Source organism: Crotalus tigris, unplaced genomic scaffold (assembly GCF_016545835.1).
Source record: "Crotalus tigris isolate CLP2741 ecotype Arizona unplaced genomic scaffold, ASM1654583v1 scf7180000024376.1991246, whole genome shotgun sequence".
NCBI classification, from domain to species: domain Eukaryota; kingdom Metazoa; phylum Chordata; class Lepidosauria; order Squamata; family Viperidae; genus Crotalus; species Crotalus tigris.
This window is the reverse complement of record NW_024100546.1, coordinates 1495296-1508958: the sequence shown is the minus strand read 5'-3', so window position 1 is coordinate 1508958 and position 13663 is coordinate 1495296. Positions and strand designations below refer to the sequence as shown.

Sequence of the window (13663 nt, the reverse complement as noted above, 5' to 3'; positions counted from 1 at the left end):
TATATTAATTACAAAGCAAGAGGCTTATATTGTAATGAATTTGTTAGACTTTAAGATGTTACTACTACAGCAGGCTTGTATGGGCGCTCCTTTGGACAGCTTTATTAACTGACTGATGGCAAATGCTATTACAAAAATTATCAAGTGCAAATCAAGTTGTTGCTATCATAATGTAAGCCTTATTAAAAATTGATAGAGCAGAGTCCTTCCTTTCAGTGAAAGTACATGTACTGTTGCAAATTACAAAACTATTATAATACCAGATCTTCTTTTTAGGGGGGAGGAATATCCATTAAAGGTTTTTGCACCTTTTCAATTTTGTTTCTAAATGATGTATCAGCAGTATTTTATTCCATTCAGAAATGTATACCCTGTTGGGAAATTCCCTTGGTTTGCCGTGTGTTTTTCCATTTAAACACAACAATAAATGGCACTATGAATGTATCAGAGATTTCAGAGAAGATGGCTATCCTTGGTGTGCCACAACAAGCCACTATGAACAAGATGAAAAATGGGGATTGTGCCCAAATTCTGGTATGTAGCAATTAATATACTCCTTTATTTGTTTGTAGCAATGATACATACATTGGCCTGAAGTTATTAGATTAATAACTGGAATAGTAGTCATGGGGTGGAGACGTATGTATATGGGTGGATGCTGATTATCAATTCAAAATACTGTTTCCTGAATTGTTAAATTGTATTATTCATTGATATTATTAAAAGTTATTTGAAATATGAAGATAATTTTGAATTTCAGAGTGCATCCTATTTCCCAACTTAGTATGCTCATAATAATATCATCTTAGCATTTCCACTTTTCCATTAGGTGTTAATTAATTTAGATTGTTACATTAGGAGTGTTATGTTTCTTAATGATTTTGTAATATCACGCTGTGTTTTCTACACAGGGTCTGGCTGTGATATTTTTTGGAAGATAAATGCAGATACTCAGATTTGTTACCAGATCAATCTTCTTTCTGTTCTCTCCTGGAATGAGGCACGTGTGGCATGTCAGGGACAAGGAGCAGATCTGCTAAGTATCACAGATATGAAGGAACAGGAGTATATTGGTGGTCTAATTGGTAAGTTTAAAAGTGATTATAAGTGAAATCTGGAATATAAGAACGTTCAAGGAAGCCCCAATTATTCTGATTCTTGTTTAGGAAATCTCATTGTCTGAGTTTATAAATAACAGTAAATTAGTGTTTGTCAACCTGTTATGACTCCAATCAACTTGGAAAATGGTTAGGGATTTAGAGATGCATCATCTCAAGAGAAATGATTGGCATCAGGCTGAAAGAAAACCAAAATTTAATACTACACGAATAAGCGACAGAGACTTTTAGATTTGCAAATTCTTTTTTCCTGCAATCTGTTGGTGTGGCTATGGGAATTTTGTGGTGGAAAGGAACACATGTATTTTTCTAGCTAGCTTCTGTAGTCCACTGGGGCAGCAGTCTTAATTGCTAGTTAATTCAAAAGGACATATTGCATTTTCTCAACTGATTTCCCATCCTTTTTCCATTTTCTTGACATTTTCCTCAATAGCAGCTTATTTGGAGCTGAAGACAGTAGATTTTTAATAGGAAGTTACCATTTCTCTTTACTTTGTTGCCTCTACTTTTTTTTGGCCTTCTATGATTTTTTATTCATGACACATGGATTATATTATGGGAACAATTTAGGTGTTTTTCATATTTAAGTACCTTAAGACAGTGTAGACTTTAATTCCCAGACTTCCCCAAATATCATGGTGTCTGGGGAATTCTGAGAACTGAATTGTGAAATTGTGTGGAACTGAAATCCACACATCTTACAGTAGCCAATTTTGAAAAACACTGATTTAGAAGAAAAGGTTGGGTACAGCTGTCTGGGATAGGTTAGTTGTGCATATTCAGCTTATCCTTTTTGGCTGGAGCAGCACTGCTTAAATGATTGCTTGTTAGCTTTTGAAGTCCATGAAATAAACAACTCTTTTGAATTTATCTGAAGTTCCCTGCTTTGGTTAATTTCTATTTCCTTATTGCACAGTTGACATGATAAAGAGAGTTAAGAGAAAGGAAGAAGAAATCCAGATGTTTTCTGAAAACAATAATTACAGAATGCTGACTTCTACATCTGCTGCAGAAATCTCATTTGGCAAAGGAGAGCCATGCATTCTGTTGGTTTAAAAATTTGTGCCTTGCATCATTGAGAGTAAACTGATGGTATCTGAATGGCAACATGTTTATGAGTGTTTAATATATTTTACAGAGCAACTGAACACAAAAGAAGCTATGATATGGACAGGCTTAAATCAACTAGATGAAACTGCTGGCTGGCAATGGTCAGATGGTGCACCTCTGGCTTTGGTGAACTGGCTAAAGGGTACCACTTGGATTTATTACAGTACTGTTATGCCTGCGTATTGCAACTAATATCAATAATCAGCTGACAATGTACTAGCAGAGAGGGATTAGGAAAACCATAAGCTCAGTCCTATAGATCAGCACCCTTAATCTTTAGCGCCAAGGACCAGTTCCGTGGAGAGCGGTTTTTCCATGGACTGGGGAGCATGTTTTACAAGTGCCTGGATTCTGTGCATGCACAGATGGGGCTTTGCTTGGTTGCGCTGCCCAGTTCCTGATGAGCCACGGACTGGTGCTAGTCTGTGGCCCAGGGTTGCAGACCCCTGTTATAGATTGAGTGAATCAACTAATTCTGTCTATTATAGGAGGAAATGGTTGCTTTTGAATAGAGGCATATTTCTCACAAATTCTATCTGACAGGTTGATACTGTTTAGTTTTTCTTTTTCTCTCTTTTAAAATATATATCTTAAAATATCTTATCATTTGCTTCCCTACCACATTTTTAGTACAAAGTGCCAATGAAAGGAATGCTGCTGATATGATTTAAGCAGTGCATAATCTTAAATATGAAAAATTCTTTCTTAGAACATGTGAAATAGCATGTTAGAATATTTGCATAACTTAACATGCTAAAGAGGGACTTTCTTGCTGTTCTTGAAGAATTAGATGTGCTATATGTGTTCAACAAAATGGTGTATTATGAATTATTCAGTATTATTGAATTAAGGCCACATACAGTCTTCGAATTACAGTTCACAAAATAAAAGAACTGTGGCAAGATGATAGGTTTTATGAAATTCATACTATGATTTCTAATTTGAAACTTTGTTATTTTCTCTCTCTGTATAGCAAACTTGTGAGATTATTTCTTGAATGTGATTTTAAAATGCATGCTAATATGCAAGAGAGAAGCAATTTGCTATAGGGGTTAAGGCATCAGGCTAGAAACCAGGAGCCTCAGTTCTAATCCCTTCTTAGACTCAAAACCAGCTGGGTAACTTTGGACCAGTCACTCTCTGTCAGCCCTAGGAAAGAGGCAATGGCAAACCAGTTCTGAAAAACAGAAATACAAAGACTAGTCCAGGCAGTCTCCAAGAATCAGACATGACTGAAGAAAAAAAAAATGCAGAAGCTGGATTCACAGATTTTCTAGACAAACATGCTCATACCATAAGCATTGTGCATTTAACCTTTAACCTTGGTTCTACAACAACTCGCCACAGCCAACTTGCTATAGCCAACTCGGCATGCCAACTCACCATAGGACCACTCGCCATTGCCAACTCACTCTGGGACAACTTGCCATAGGACAAGAGTTACACTTATATTGAAGAAATAGTGGAATAGAATCATTAAAGAAAGGATGCCAAAGGAGAGACAAAATTAAATGTGAATGACAAAACAATCTTTTTAATTACTTTAAATAATTAAATTGAATTGTTGAGTTGTCCCACAACCAGTTGGCTATGGCGAGTTGACCACCGCAAATTAGCTGTGGCAAGTTGACCATGGTGAGTTGGCCATGGCGAGTTGGCTGCAGCGAGTTGTCTCCTTCCTTTCAACATTCATAGAATAAGCTAAGAATTGACTACCTTAGTAGAAGCCAGTAATTCAATTTTGATATCAATCTATTATCAAGAGTTGAACCCATAATTGATTTGGAAGTTGACCCAGCTACTTCAGGCATACTTTTTTTTCTTATAGGCAACATGGTTTGCCAATGACTAGTAATGCCGGAACTCTTGAATCACCCTTCCATGTGTCATCACACAAGAAATCTGAGTGGTATATTGTAAGAACACCTGAGGGATGGGATAATGTTTGTGTGTTCTGTGCACAGAAAAAACATGTTATTGCTTGAGAGTCCCCTGTCAATGGGGGCTAAAAGTTACAGATGTTTTCCTGCCACTGGAGTATTTTCTCTGACTATTTTGCTTCTTTTTGCAAGGATATAAATTATTATAAATGTGTTCACAAATCCCATTGACGGTTCTCTAGGACCAGCTCATTGTAAAGCTTTTAATTTAAAAATACAGAATGATTGGCCAAGTTACTCATGTGAGTCTAGACTACCATATGTATGCAAAAAATACTTAAATGCTACTGACCATGAAGCAGTTGGTAAGTTATCACTATCAAAGTATTGTAATTTCACTCTCTAATTCTATTTGCAATAAAATGACATTTCTATTATACATTAGTGCATGGTTAGATTTAGACAGTTTGATATATGGTATTTATGCTTTGGATGCAAAGAAATAATAGAAGTACAGAGTATAGCCCCCTTATTTTTAAATTAATGAAATAAACATTGATGCTGGTGGAATATCTAAGAATTCTCTTGTGCCATTTTGGAGGCATAAAACATAATTTTTACAATCAAAAATCAATGTTGCCAAAAGATTTTCTTCCCATCTAGTCTGGTAGATTTCAGGAGTAAACAACCTATGTTTATATTACGTAAACTCCAGTGAAATATACTTGTGGATTCCACATAAAGGAAATATACCAGCAGTCTGAGCTTCTTAATGGAAATCCATAAAAAATAGTCAGCTCTGCTAAGCATTTTTGTATGTTTACTTATTCTGCATGCCAAGGGCTCAGAGTAAATGTTGCATTTAATTTATATGTATATATGTTGATATATCTAAGAAATGAAATAATATTCTTCAGTGGAAACATATTGACATTTCCAAGTAAATGAATGCCCTCATTTTTTTTTAAATCATGTGATTGTAATTTAGGTATTGACAATATTAGGTATAGCTCATGAAATAATAATCCATAATGTTGGGTTTGTCAATGTATTTTTTAAATGTTGGATACCAAGGCACAATTTCCTAAACTAGAAAGGAAAAAAAGCTGAAGATTTACAAGATCACCAGATTGTGATAAGAACTCATGTAAAACTGTCAAATCTTGTAAAGTTCAGTCTCAGCAATTTTATTATCTTATTTTGGGGTAACTAAATGATATTGCATCACCAAACAGCTGCAAAAATAATCACCAGTTAAATGTTATTGTTTTTGTTGTTGTTATTTACCGCTGTATTCTTGGGTCTATAGACCAGGGGTGTCAAACTCAATTTCATTGAGGGACGCATCAGCAGTGTGGTTGCCCTCAAGGGGGGTGAGTAGGTGTGGCCAGGGGGCATGCAGCTTATTGGGTAGGCATGGATGGAGTGGGTGTGGCCTACTGGGTGGGCATGGCCAGATCTACATCGTTCACGTCAAGGGTGTCTGTGGGGGCCTGGGCAGGAGTGGGACAGATCTGAGGGTCTCTGGCAGAAGGGGGTGGGACCAGGGCAAGTGCCAAGGCATGGTCCACTGGAGGAGCCTCACTGTTCCTCTCAGGCCATGTGGGGGGGCTGGATGGTGGTGTGGGCTGCCGGAGCCCTGGGCAGCAGAGGTCAAACACCCAGCCTGGCCCTCGAGCACCCGTGGCACCAAACCCAGCCCCACTTCCCCAAGGGGGCACCCAGCTGCACTTACCTCCTCCTCAAGGCTGCTACTGCTATGTTTGCTCTCCCTAGCCAGGTTGCTCATGATGGGTACAAGGGCAGAGTCAGAGGGAGGCCCATTCCCTCTCCAGGGGAGGAGACCCGGTTTTGTATCCAAAGCTTCCTTAGAAATAGGGTGGGAGACCCCCAGGATAGGCCAGGAGGAGGGAGTAAGGGGATGGTGAAAGGGCACCAGGGCAGGAAAAAGGTAGAACTTTCCTCAGACCCTCCCTTTCCTTCTTTCCTAAGTACAGAGTGGTGGGAAAATATTTGAGATGAAGGAGGGAGAAAAACAGGCAAGAAACGCAGCTGGGGAGCTGTCACCTCCCCAGCATGCACCCAGGGGGCAGGGCCGACACAGCAGGGGCTTGTTCCTTGCTGTTTCCAGACAGCCTTGTGGAGCTAAGACTGAATGCGTTTCAGTATAGATGGCCACCACAAAATTGTACATTGGCTCCCGGCCAGCCTGGGCCAGGGCCAGGCAACGGGGGCCATTCCCTTACTGTTTCTTTTCTCTTTTTTTTCTTTTTTTTTTTTGTAAAAAGTTTTTTATTTTCAATTTTACATTACATCATAAAAAATACTTCAGATAAAGAGTAAAATAAATTTATACACATAACTTTCGGTATTGCTCACCCATTTCCCCCCAAACCGCATCCACCCTCTAACCTCTTCTCTCACTTCCCTCTTTCCCTCTTCTTCTTCACTCTCCCCCTCTCCTCCTTCTCCTCAACCTTCCTACTTACTTCTCCCTTTCCTTCTATCTTCTCATTCCGGATGCAGTCCAGGAGAAATGCCCGAGCAATTCCTCTCTCCAAAATAAAACATAATATTATATACAATGAAACTATTTCTACTTATCTGAGCTATTTAACCTTCAACCCATCCCCCCCACCTCCCTCCCCCCACCCCCGTCTCCCCCCCACTTCCCAGAGCCAAGTACAGGGTTATACAAACATATTAAACATAATCTATTTAAGTTTACTAATTATACAATAATCAAAATCATACTAACCCTTAACTCTCTTCAAACTTTAACATCATAATTTTATAAACAAATCTATTACTCATAAAATAAATGAAACTTTGTAGTTCCATATTTCTTCTGAACATATTCTATCCATCTTCTCCATACAATAACATATCTCTCTTGTGAATGGTCCTTTAAATAAGCAGAAATTTTAGCCATTTCTGCTAAATTAGAAACCTTAAATACCCATTCTTCTAAAGAAGGCAGAGAGTCTTTCTTCCAATATTGACCCACCAATAATCTTGCTGCTGTTATTAAATTCAACATTAAAATAGTTTCTTTAGCATCAAAATCCACAAAAATACCCAAAAGAAATAATTGGGGAGTAAACTTAATCTTCCTTTTAAAAACCTTTTGAATGTTCCACCAAATCATAACCCAAAAGACTTTAATATTTTTACAAGTCCACCAAACATGAAAATAGGTTGCATCCAAGCAACCACATCTCCAAAATTTAGGTTGCAGGTTCAGGTACATACAAGACAACTTTTTAGGATCCAGATGCCATCTATAAAACATTTTATAAAAATTTTCCCTCAAATTTTGAGCCTGCGTAAATTTAACATTTCTAATCCAAAGTACCTCCTATAAATCCAATTAAATCGGTTCCTGAATATTCTGGGCCCATTTAATCACACAATCTTTTACTAACTCTGTTTCCGAATCCAATTTTATTAACTCATTATAAATTCTTTTAATATGAGCACATTTCTGATCTTTAATCTGAATTACCAAATTTTCATCTGCTGAAGTAATTCCCACTTTCTTATCTAAGGTCCACCTCTCCACTATTTGCAAATATTGAAACCATGATTGTAAAATATTTTCTTGCCTTAACACATCTGAAGACCTTAGTTGCCAATCAGTACCTGACCAAATAAGTAACTTTTATACGAAATATTATCAAAATTCACCCCCTTAGAAACCTCCTGAATTGCTTGTCCAGGAATCCCCCAAATAGGTATTTTATAATTTAACCTACAATACTTCTTCCAAACTCGAAGTAAAGCATTTCTTAAAATGTGTGACTTAAAAACCCAATCTACTTTCTTATCAAACATTAAATATGCATGCCAACCATATAATAAATCCCAACTTTCAAGAGCAAGAATATTTTTATTTGTTAAATTAAGCCAGTCGCTTACTAAAGTTAAAGTGGCCGCATCATAATATAATTTCAAATTAGGTGCTTTAAGTCCACCTCTTTCTCAAGCGTCTTGTAAAATCTTAAACTTTACCCTTGATTTCTTCCCACCCCAAATAAATTTATTGATACCCTTCTGCCACTCATCCAAATTAGCATCTGTTATGTCCCGAGCCTTGCAAACGGCTCGGGGCGTTTGCAGGCGGTCCCGGGCAGGTGCAAAGCTGCCCGGGACCAGACAGGCTGTCGCCAGCGCCGTGCGCATGCGCGGGTGCTGGCGCGGGAAAAGTATCGCATTGACCCGGGAAATGCCTATATAAGAAGCTGGGAGGTTTTGGGAGCTGCTGAAGCCATCTACTTGTGAGCTGAACACAGAATAAAGAAAACTGAGAACTACAACTGCTTCTCGTGTCTGCTTTCCGCGAGGGACTCAACACTGGCGACGAGGATGGGATGCCTTACATCACCTGGAAAGGAAGAAGTGTAAGCTTACCCAAGTGAGTCCTGAGCGGCGGAACGGCATTGACTCGGCAGCTACTCGCCAATCCAGTGCGCATTCGGGGGTAGGCTGGCTGATAGACCCGTCTCCTGAAGATGGCAAAGGTTGGAAGGCTTTCGGAGTTCGACGTCTCACATCCAGAGCGATGGGAGTCCTACGTAGCCAGGGTGGAGAACTACTTCAAGGCAAACCAAGTGAGGGAAGAGAGCTTGAAGGCTGCCACCCTGCTTTGTGTTTGCGGTCAAGACGCCTTCGAAATCGCAGAAAACCTTGCAGCACCTGTTCCAGTAGAGTCTGTTAGCTACGCAGATCTAAAGAAGCTACTGAAGGAGCACTTCCAGCCTAAGATGTCCGTCATCGCATGGCGCCACACCTTCAAGCAGAGGGATCAACGATCCGGTGAGTCGGCCAAAGAATACATCGCCGCATTAAGGAAGGCCGCCAAGCACTGCGAGTTCAAGGACCTCGAAGAACGACTGAGGGACCGATTCGTGTGCGGGTTAAGGCATCGAGATCTACAACAGAGACTTTTCGCTAAAGAAGAATTGTCCTTCCAAGATGCCTTAAGAGAAGTCACCGCAGAAGAAGCAGCAGGCGGCGCCATCAAGAATATGCGGCCGATCAGAAACAGTCCAGAGGTCGCATCCGTGCACCAGGAAGACGTCCAAGGAAACTCCGAGGAGGATCCGGATGAGGAAGTCGACCGTCTCCACCCCACGAAGGAAGGAAATCAGAAGGGAAGCTCTTCAGCTCCACTCAAGTGCATCGGCTGTGGAGGTCGCCACAGGAGAACCGACTGCAAGTTCCGCTCCACTACCTGCCGGGCATGCGGCAAACAAGGACACATTGCAGCTGTGTGTCTGGGCCGACGAAAGGTACAACCTCAGGAAGAACTGCGTCTGAAAGGTACCAGGGTTCCCAGCCAGAATAGGGTAGGGTTTTGCGCTTCGCGAAGAAGCATCCTTAGGACAGGCACACACAAGCCCATTAAGAAAAAGCTGTCACTCAAGGTGAAGCTACAAGGGGTTCCATTATCTATGGAACTAGACACAGGGTCTGCCTTTTCAATATCTCCTTGCATACATTTAGGAAGATTTGTTCCGGTAGTGGAACTCAGGCCAAGTTAAGGCCTTCTGACATTGTGTTAACAGATTTTCAAAATTCAAGAGTGTGTGTTAAGGGGGAGGCCACCCTTAACGTGCAATACAAGAGTTTTGAAGGTCCACTAGACTTATTAGTAGTAGGGGGTGAACGAACGAGTCTCATAGGACTCGATTGGTTTGAGGCCCTGGGGATACACGTCACAGGACTCAACAGCTTATAAACACTCGACCTACAGGAAGTCTGCAAAGAATTTGCAGATGTTTTCAGCCCCCAGCTGGGCACATTCAAAGGACCCCCTGTGTCCTTAAAGCTAGACCCCACTGTCACTCCCATTAGAATTAAAGCAAGAAGGGTCCCTTTTGCTTTAAAGAGTAAAATTGACACTGAGTTAGACAAACTGATCCAACAGGGAATTCTAGAACCTGTTGATTCCAGTCCTTGGGAGACCCCCATTGTCACGCCTCTAAAGGCAAATGGGGACATTCGCATTTGTGCTGATTACAAATGCACTCTTAATAAGGCATTGCAGCAACATGCCTATCCTGTTCCTGTGGTCAGTCATATCCTGGCCTCCCTCAAGGGGGGGGAGTGTTTTTGCAAAGCTTGACCTAGCTCAAGCATATCAACAGCTGCCTGTTGATGATGATGATGCTGCTATAGCTCAGACCATTGTGACCCACAGAGGGGCCTTCAAGGTAAAGAGGCTACAATTTGGAGTAAATGTCGCTCCTGGGATTTTCCAAAGCGTAATGGAAAACACACTATGGGGTATACCAGGGGTTTGCCCCTACTTTGATGATGTCTTGATTGCAGGAGACTCCACACACATTCTAGCTGAAAGGCTAAGGGCTGTTCTGTTAAGATTCAGGAAAACAGGCCTCAAGCTCAAAAAAGACAAATGCAAGATTGGGGTACCTTCTACTGAATTTCTGGGGTTCAAAATTGATGCTGCTGGGATTCACCCTGCTGAATCCAAACTAACTGCTATTTTAGAAGCACCTAGGCCAAAGTCTAAGGCCGAACTTCAGGCTTTCCTGGGCCTCCTGAATTTCTACAATTCCTTCCTTCCACATAAAGCCAGTGTAGCTGAGCCTCTTCACAGGCTACTAGACAAGCAAGCAGTGTGGCACTGGTCACAAACACATGAGGCTTGTTTTAACAAAGTCAAGGCCTTGCTCACTTCTAACAGTGTACTTGCACATTTCAACGAGTCCCTTCCTGTGTGCATCGCTTGTGATGCGTCCCCTTACGGGGTAGGAGCTGTCCTGAGCCACCTCAGGTCTGATGGAACTCAGGTTCCTGTTGCATATTACTCCAGAACATTGTCTTCTGCTGAGCGCAACTACGCTCAGATAGACAGGGAGGCTCTGGCTGTTGTTGCTGGAATTAAAAAATTCCATGATTTTCTATATGGCAGGCATTTCACGGTCTTCACTGACCATAAGCTTCTGCTGGGACTGTTTACCACACGTAAGCAGACTCCCCAAATCATTTCCCCTAGAATGCTTAGGTGGTCTATTTTTTTGTCTGCATATGATTTTTCTTTACTCCACAAGCCTGGGAAAGAAATGGGCCATGCTGATGGCCTCAGTAGATTGCCTCTGCCAGTAGTAGAAGCTGACCCTGCGCCAGCTGTCAACATTCTATCAATCCAAGCCTTGCCCGAGCTCCCTCTTAGTGCCAGGGATGTTGCCGCTGAAACAGGTACAGATCACACACTTTCACGTGTCCGTTCCTGGGTTTTGTCTGGCTGGCCTGAGCACTGCCCTAGTCCTGAGTTTCAGAGTTTCTGGTCCAAAAGGAACGAGCTGTCCCTTTCTCAGGGTTGTCTGCTTTGGGGAAACAGAGTTGTCATTCCCACCTCAATGAGGACTAGGGTCTTAGAATCCCTCCACGAGGGTCATCCTGGCATTGTTCGTATGAAGGCTCTTGCGCGCAGCCACTTGTGGTGGCCTGGTTTAGATAAAGATATTGAGGCTAAGGTGCATGCATGCCACCTGTGCCAACGCTCTCGCCCAGAGATGCCCCAAGCTCCCGTGCATAGATGGGAGGAAACACAGTCCCCATGGTCTAGGGTGCACATTGACTACGCTGGGCCCTTTCAGGGCCAGTTCTTCTTGGTCCTTGTTGACAGCCATTCAAAATGGCTTGAGGTTGTACCTGTCTCATCCACCACCACTGCAAAGACTATTCAGGTACTGAGGGGGATTTTTGCTGCACACGGGCTGCCAGATGTCATTGTGTCCGACAACGGCCCTCAATTCACTTCCTCCGAATTCCAAGCTTTCTTACAGGCAAACATGATTCGTCATGCCACGTCTGCACCCTTCCACCCGTCCACCAACGGTATGGCTGAATGTATGGTGCGCATCACGAAGGACGCATTGAAAAGACTCACCTACGGGGACTGGCATCACAGGTTGGCTGACTTTCTCCTTTCTTATCGCACCACACCGTCCACTTCTACAGGGAGAAGCCCAGCTGAACTTCGTTGGGGGCGTCAACTTACTACTAAACTTGACCGGTTGCATCTGGACAGATTGCCTTCATCTACTTCACATCCTAGGGCACCTAGACAACTACTTGAGGGTGCCCCGGTCTGGACTCGCAATTACGGGCCTGGTCATACATGGGTCCCCGCTTCTATTTCCAGGGTCACAGGTCCTCTCTCCTACGAGGTAGCCCTGGGTCTTTTCCAGGGGGGAGGGGGACCCTTTGGAGCAAAGGAAAGGGCACGAGCTGCTGCCCATCTCCACTGATGGAGCCACTGACGGCCCATTTCAAGCTTCCGCAAGTGCTCCGAAAAGGAATTCATGGAGTTTACCCACACAACAGGCACTCACGCCTACTCCAGCCAGGGAGTCACCCCGGGGGCATACTCACTTTCCACACACATCACACAGCACTCCAGTCACGGAGGATACCCAGGAGCATCCCAACAAATCATTCCCCGCAAGAGAGCTGGCACACAATCCCCAGAGTTGGCCTGACCTTACCCCTAATCCTACAGGGGGTCAAACTTAAAGGGAGGTGGTCGAGGAACCAAGTCCCGACCGCAACACCTCTAGCCCAAATCAGGGAGTAACTGAGTTTTGGGAAGGTACAGAGACCCACACGAGCCCGGACACAGAACGGGGCTTAGGGATTGGACAGCCTCTTGACAGGTCTTGGACGGACCTAGGAGGTTCTATAGAGACGCCCAGCAGTGGCTATCACTTCAAGGGGCCCGAGGGCCTACAGCTAGCAGGTCAACCAGGTCACAAAGTGACAGAAGCCCTGGCCTGACGAGCCCGGTGGGCGAGCAAGCAGGCCAGGCATTGGGGCAAAGTCCTTGGAAGGCACCAAGGCATGATAAGGGGAACAGGCTCTTGTCACCCCTCAGTCAGGGAACACCTGTCAGAAACCCAGAGCTGAGAAGGTCACAGAGAGCAAGGAAGTCTCCTAAATACTTAGAGGATTACATAACATTGCTGGCTAAACAAAAGCCAGGTAACGATAGGAGCACTGAGAAGCAGAACACTGTATAAAATAATGATTATATGTTGGTGGTAGTTTTAGCCCGGGGGAAAGGGGTGTTATGTCCCGAGCCTTGCAAACGGCTCGGGGCGTTTGCAGGCGGTCCCGGGCAGGTGCAAAGCTGCCCGGGACCAGACAGGCTGTCGCCAGCGCCGTGCGCATGCACGGGTGCTGGCGCGGGAAAAGTATCGCATTGACCCGGGAAATGCCTATATAAGAAGCTGGGAGGTTTTGGGAGCTGCTGAAGCCATCTACTTGTGAGCTGAACACAGAATAAAGAAAACTGAGAACTACAACTGCTTCTCGTGTCCTGCTTTCCGCGAGGGACTCAACAGCATCCTTTTTTAAAATAGGTATCATCTGAAACAAAAAGAGAAACTTTGGTAGAACATTCATCTTTACTACTGAGATTCTCCCCAGTAACGATAGTTGTAATTTTTGCCAATCATTTAAATATTTTTGTACTTTTACCCATAAGCGTTCATAATTATTCTTATACAATTTTCCATTAGATGTTGT

General features: G+C 42.9%; 1 protein-coding gene across 7 annotated transcripts in view; it reads left to right on the top strand.

Moving 5' to 3' along the window:
* The window catches only part of PLA2R1 (phospholipase A2 receptor 1), an 83950-nt gene that overhangs the window by 6550 nt on the left and 63737 nt on the right, over positions 1-13663 (top strand). For 5 of the 7 annotated variants that reach the window (XM_039328428.1, XM_039328426.1, XM_039328424.1 and 2 more), the window contains 4 exons: positions 361-534; positions 912-1085; positions 2257-2370; positions 4330-4473. In XM_039328428.1, coding sequence (XP_039184362.1) covers positions 361-534; positions 912-1085; positions 2257-2370; positions 4330-4473 — 606 coding nt within the window. Of the gene's footprint in view, positions 1-343; positions 535-911; positions 1086-2256; positions 2371-4329; positions 4474-13663 lie in introns of all 7 variants that reach the window. The other 2 variants (XM_039328429.1, XM_039328425.1) reach the window with 2 other exon arrangements.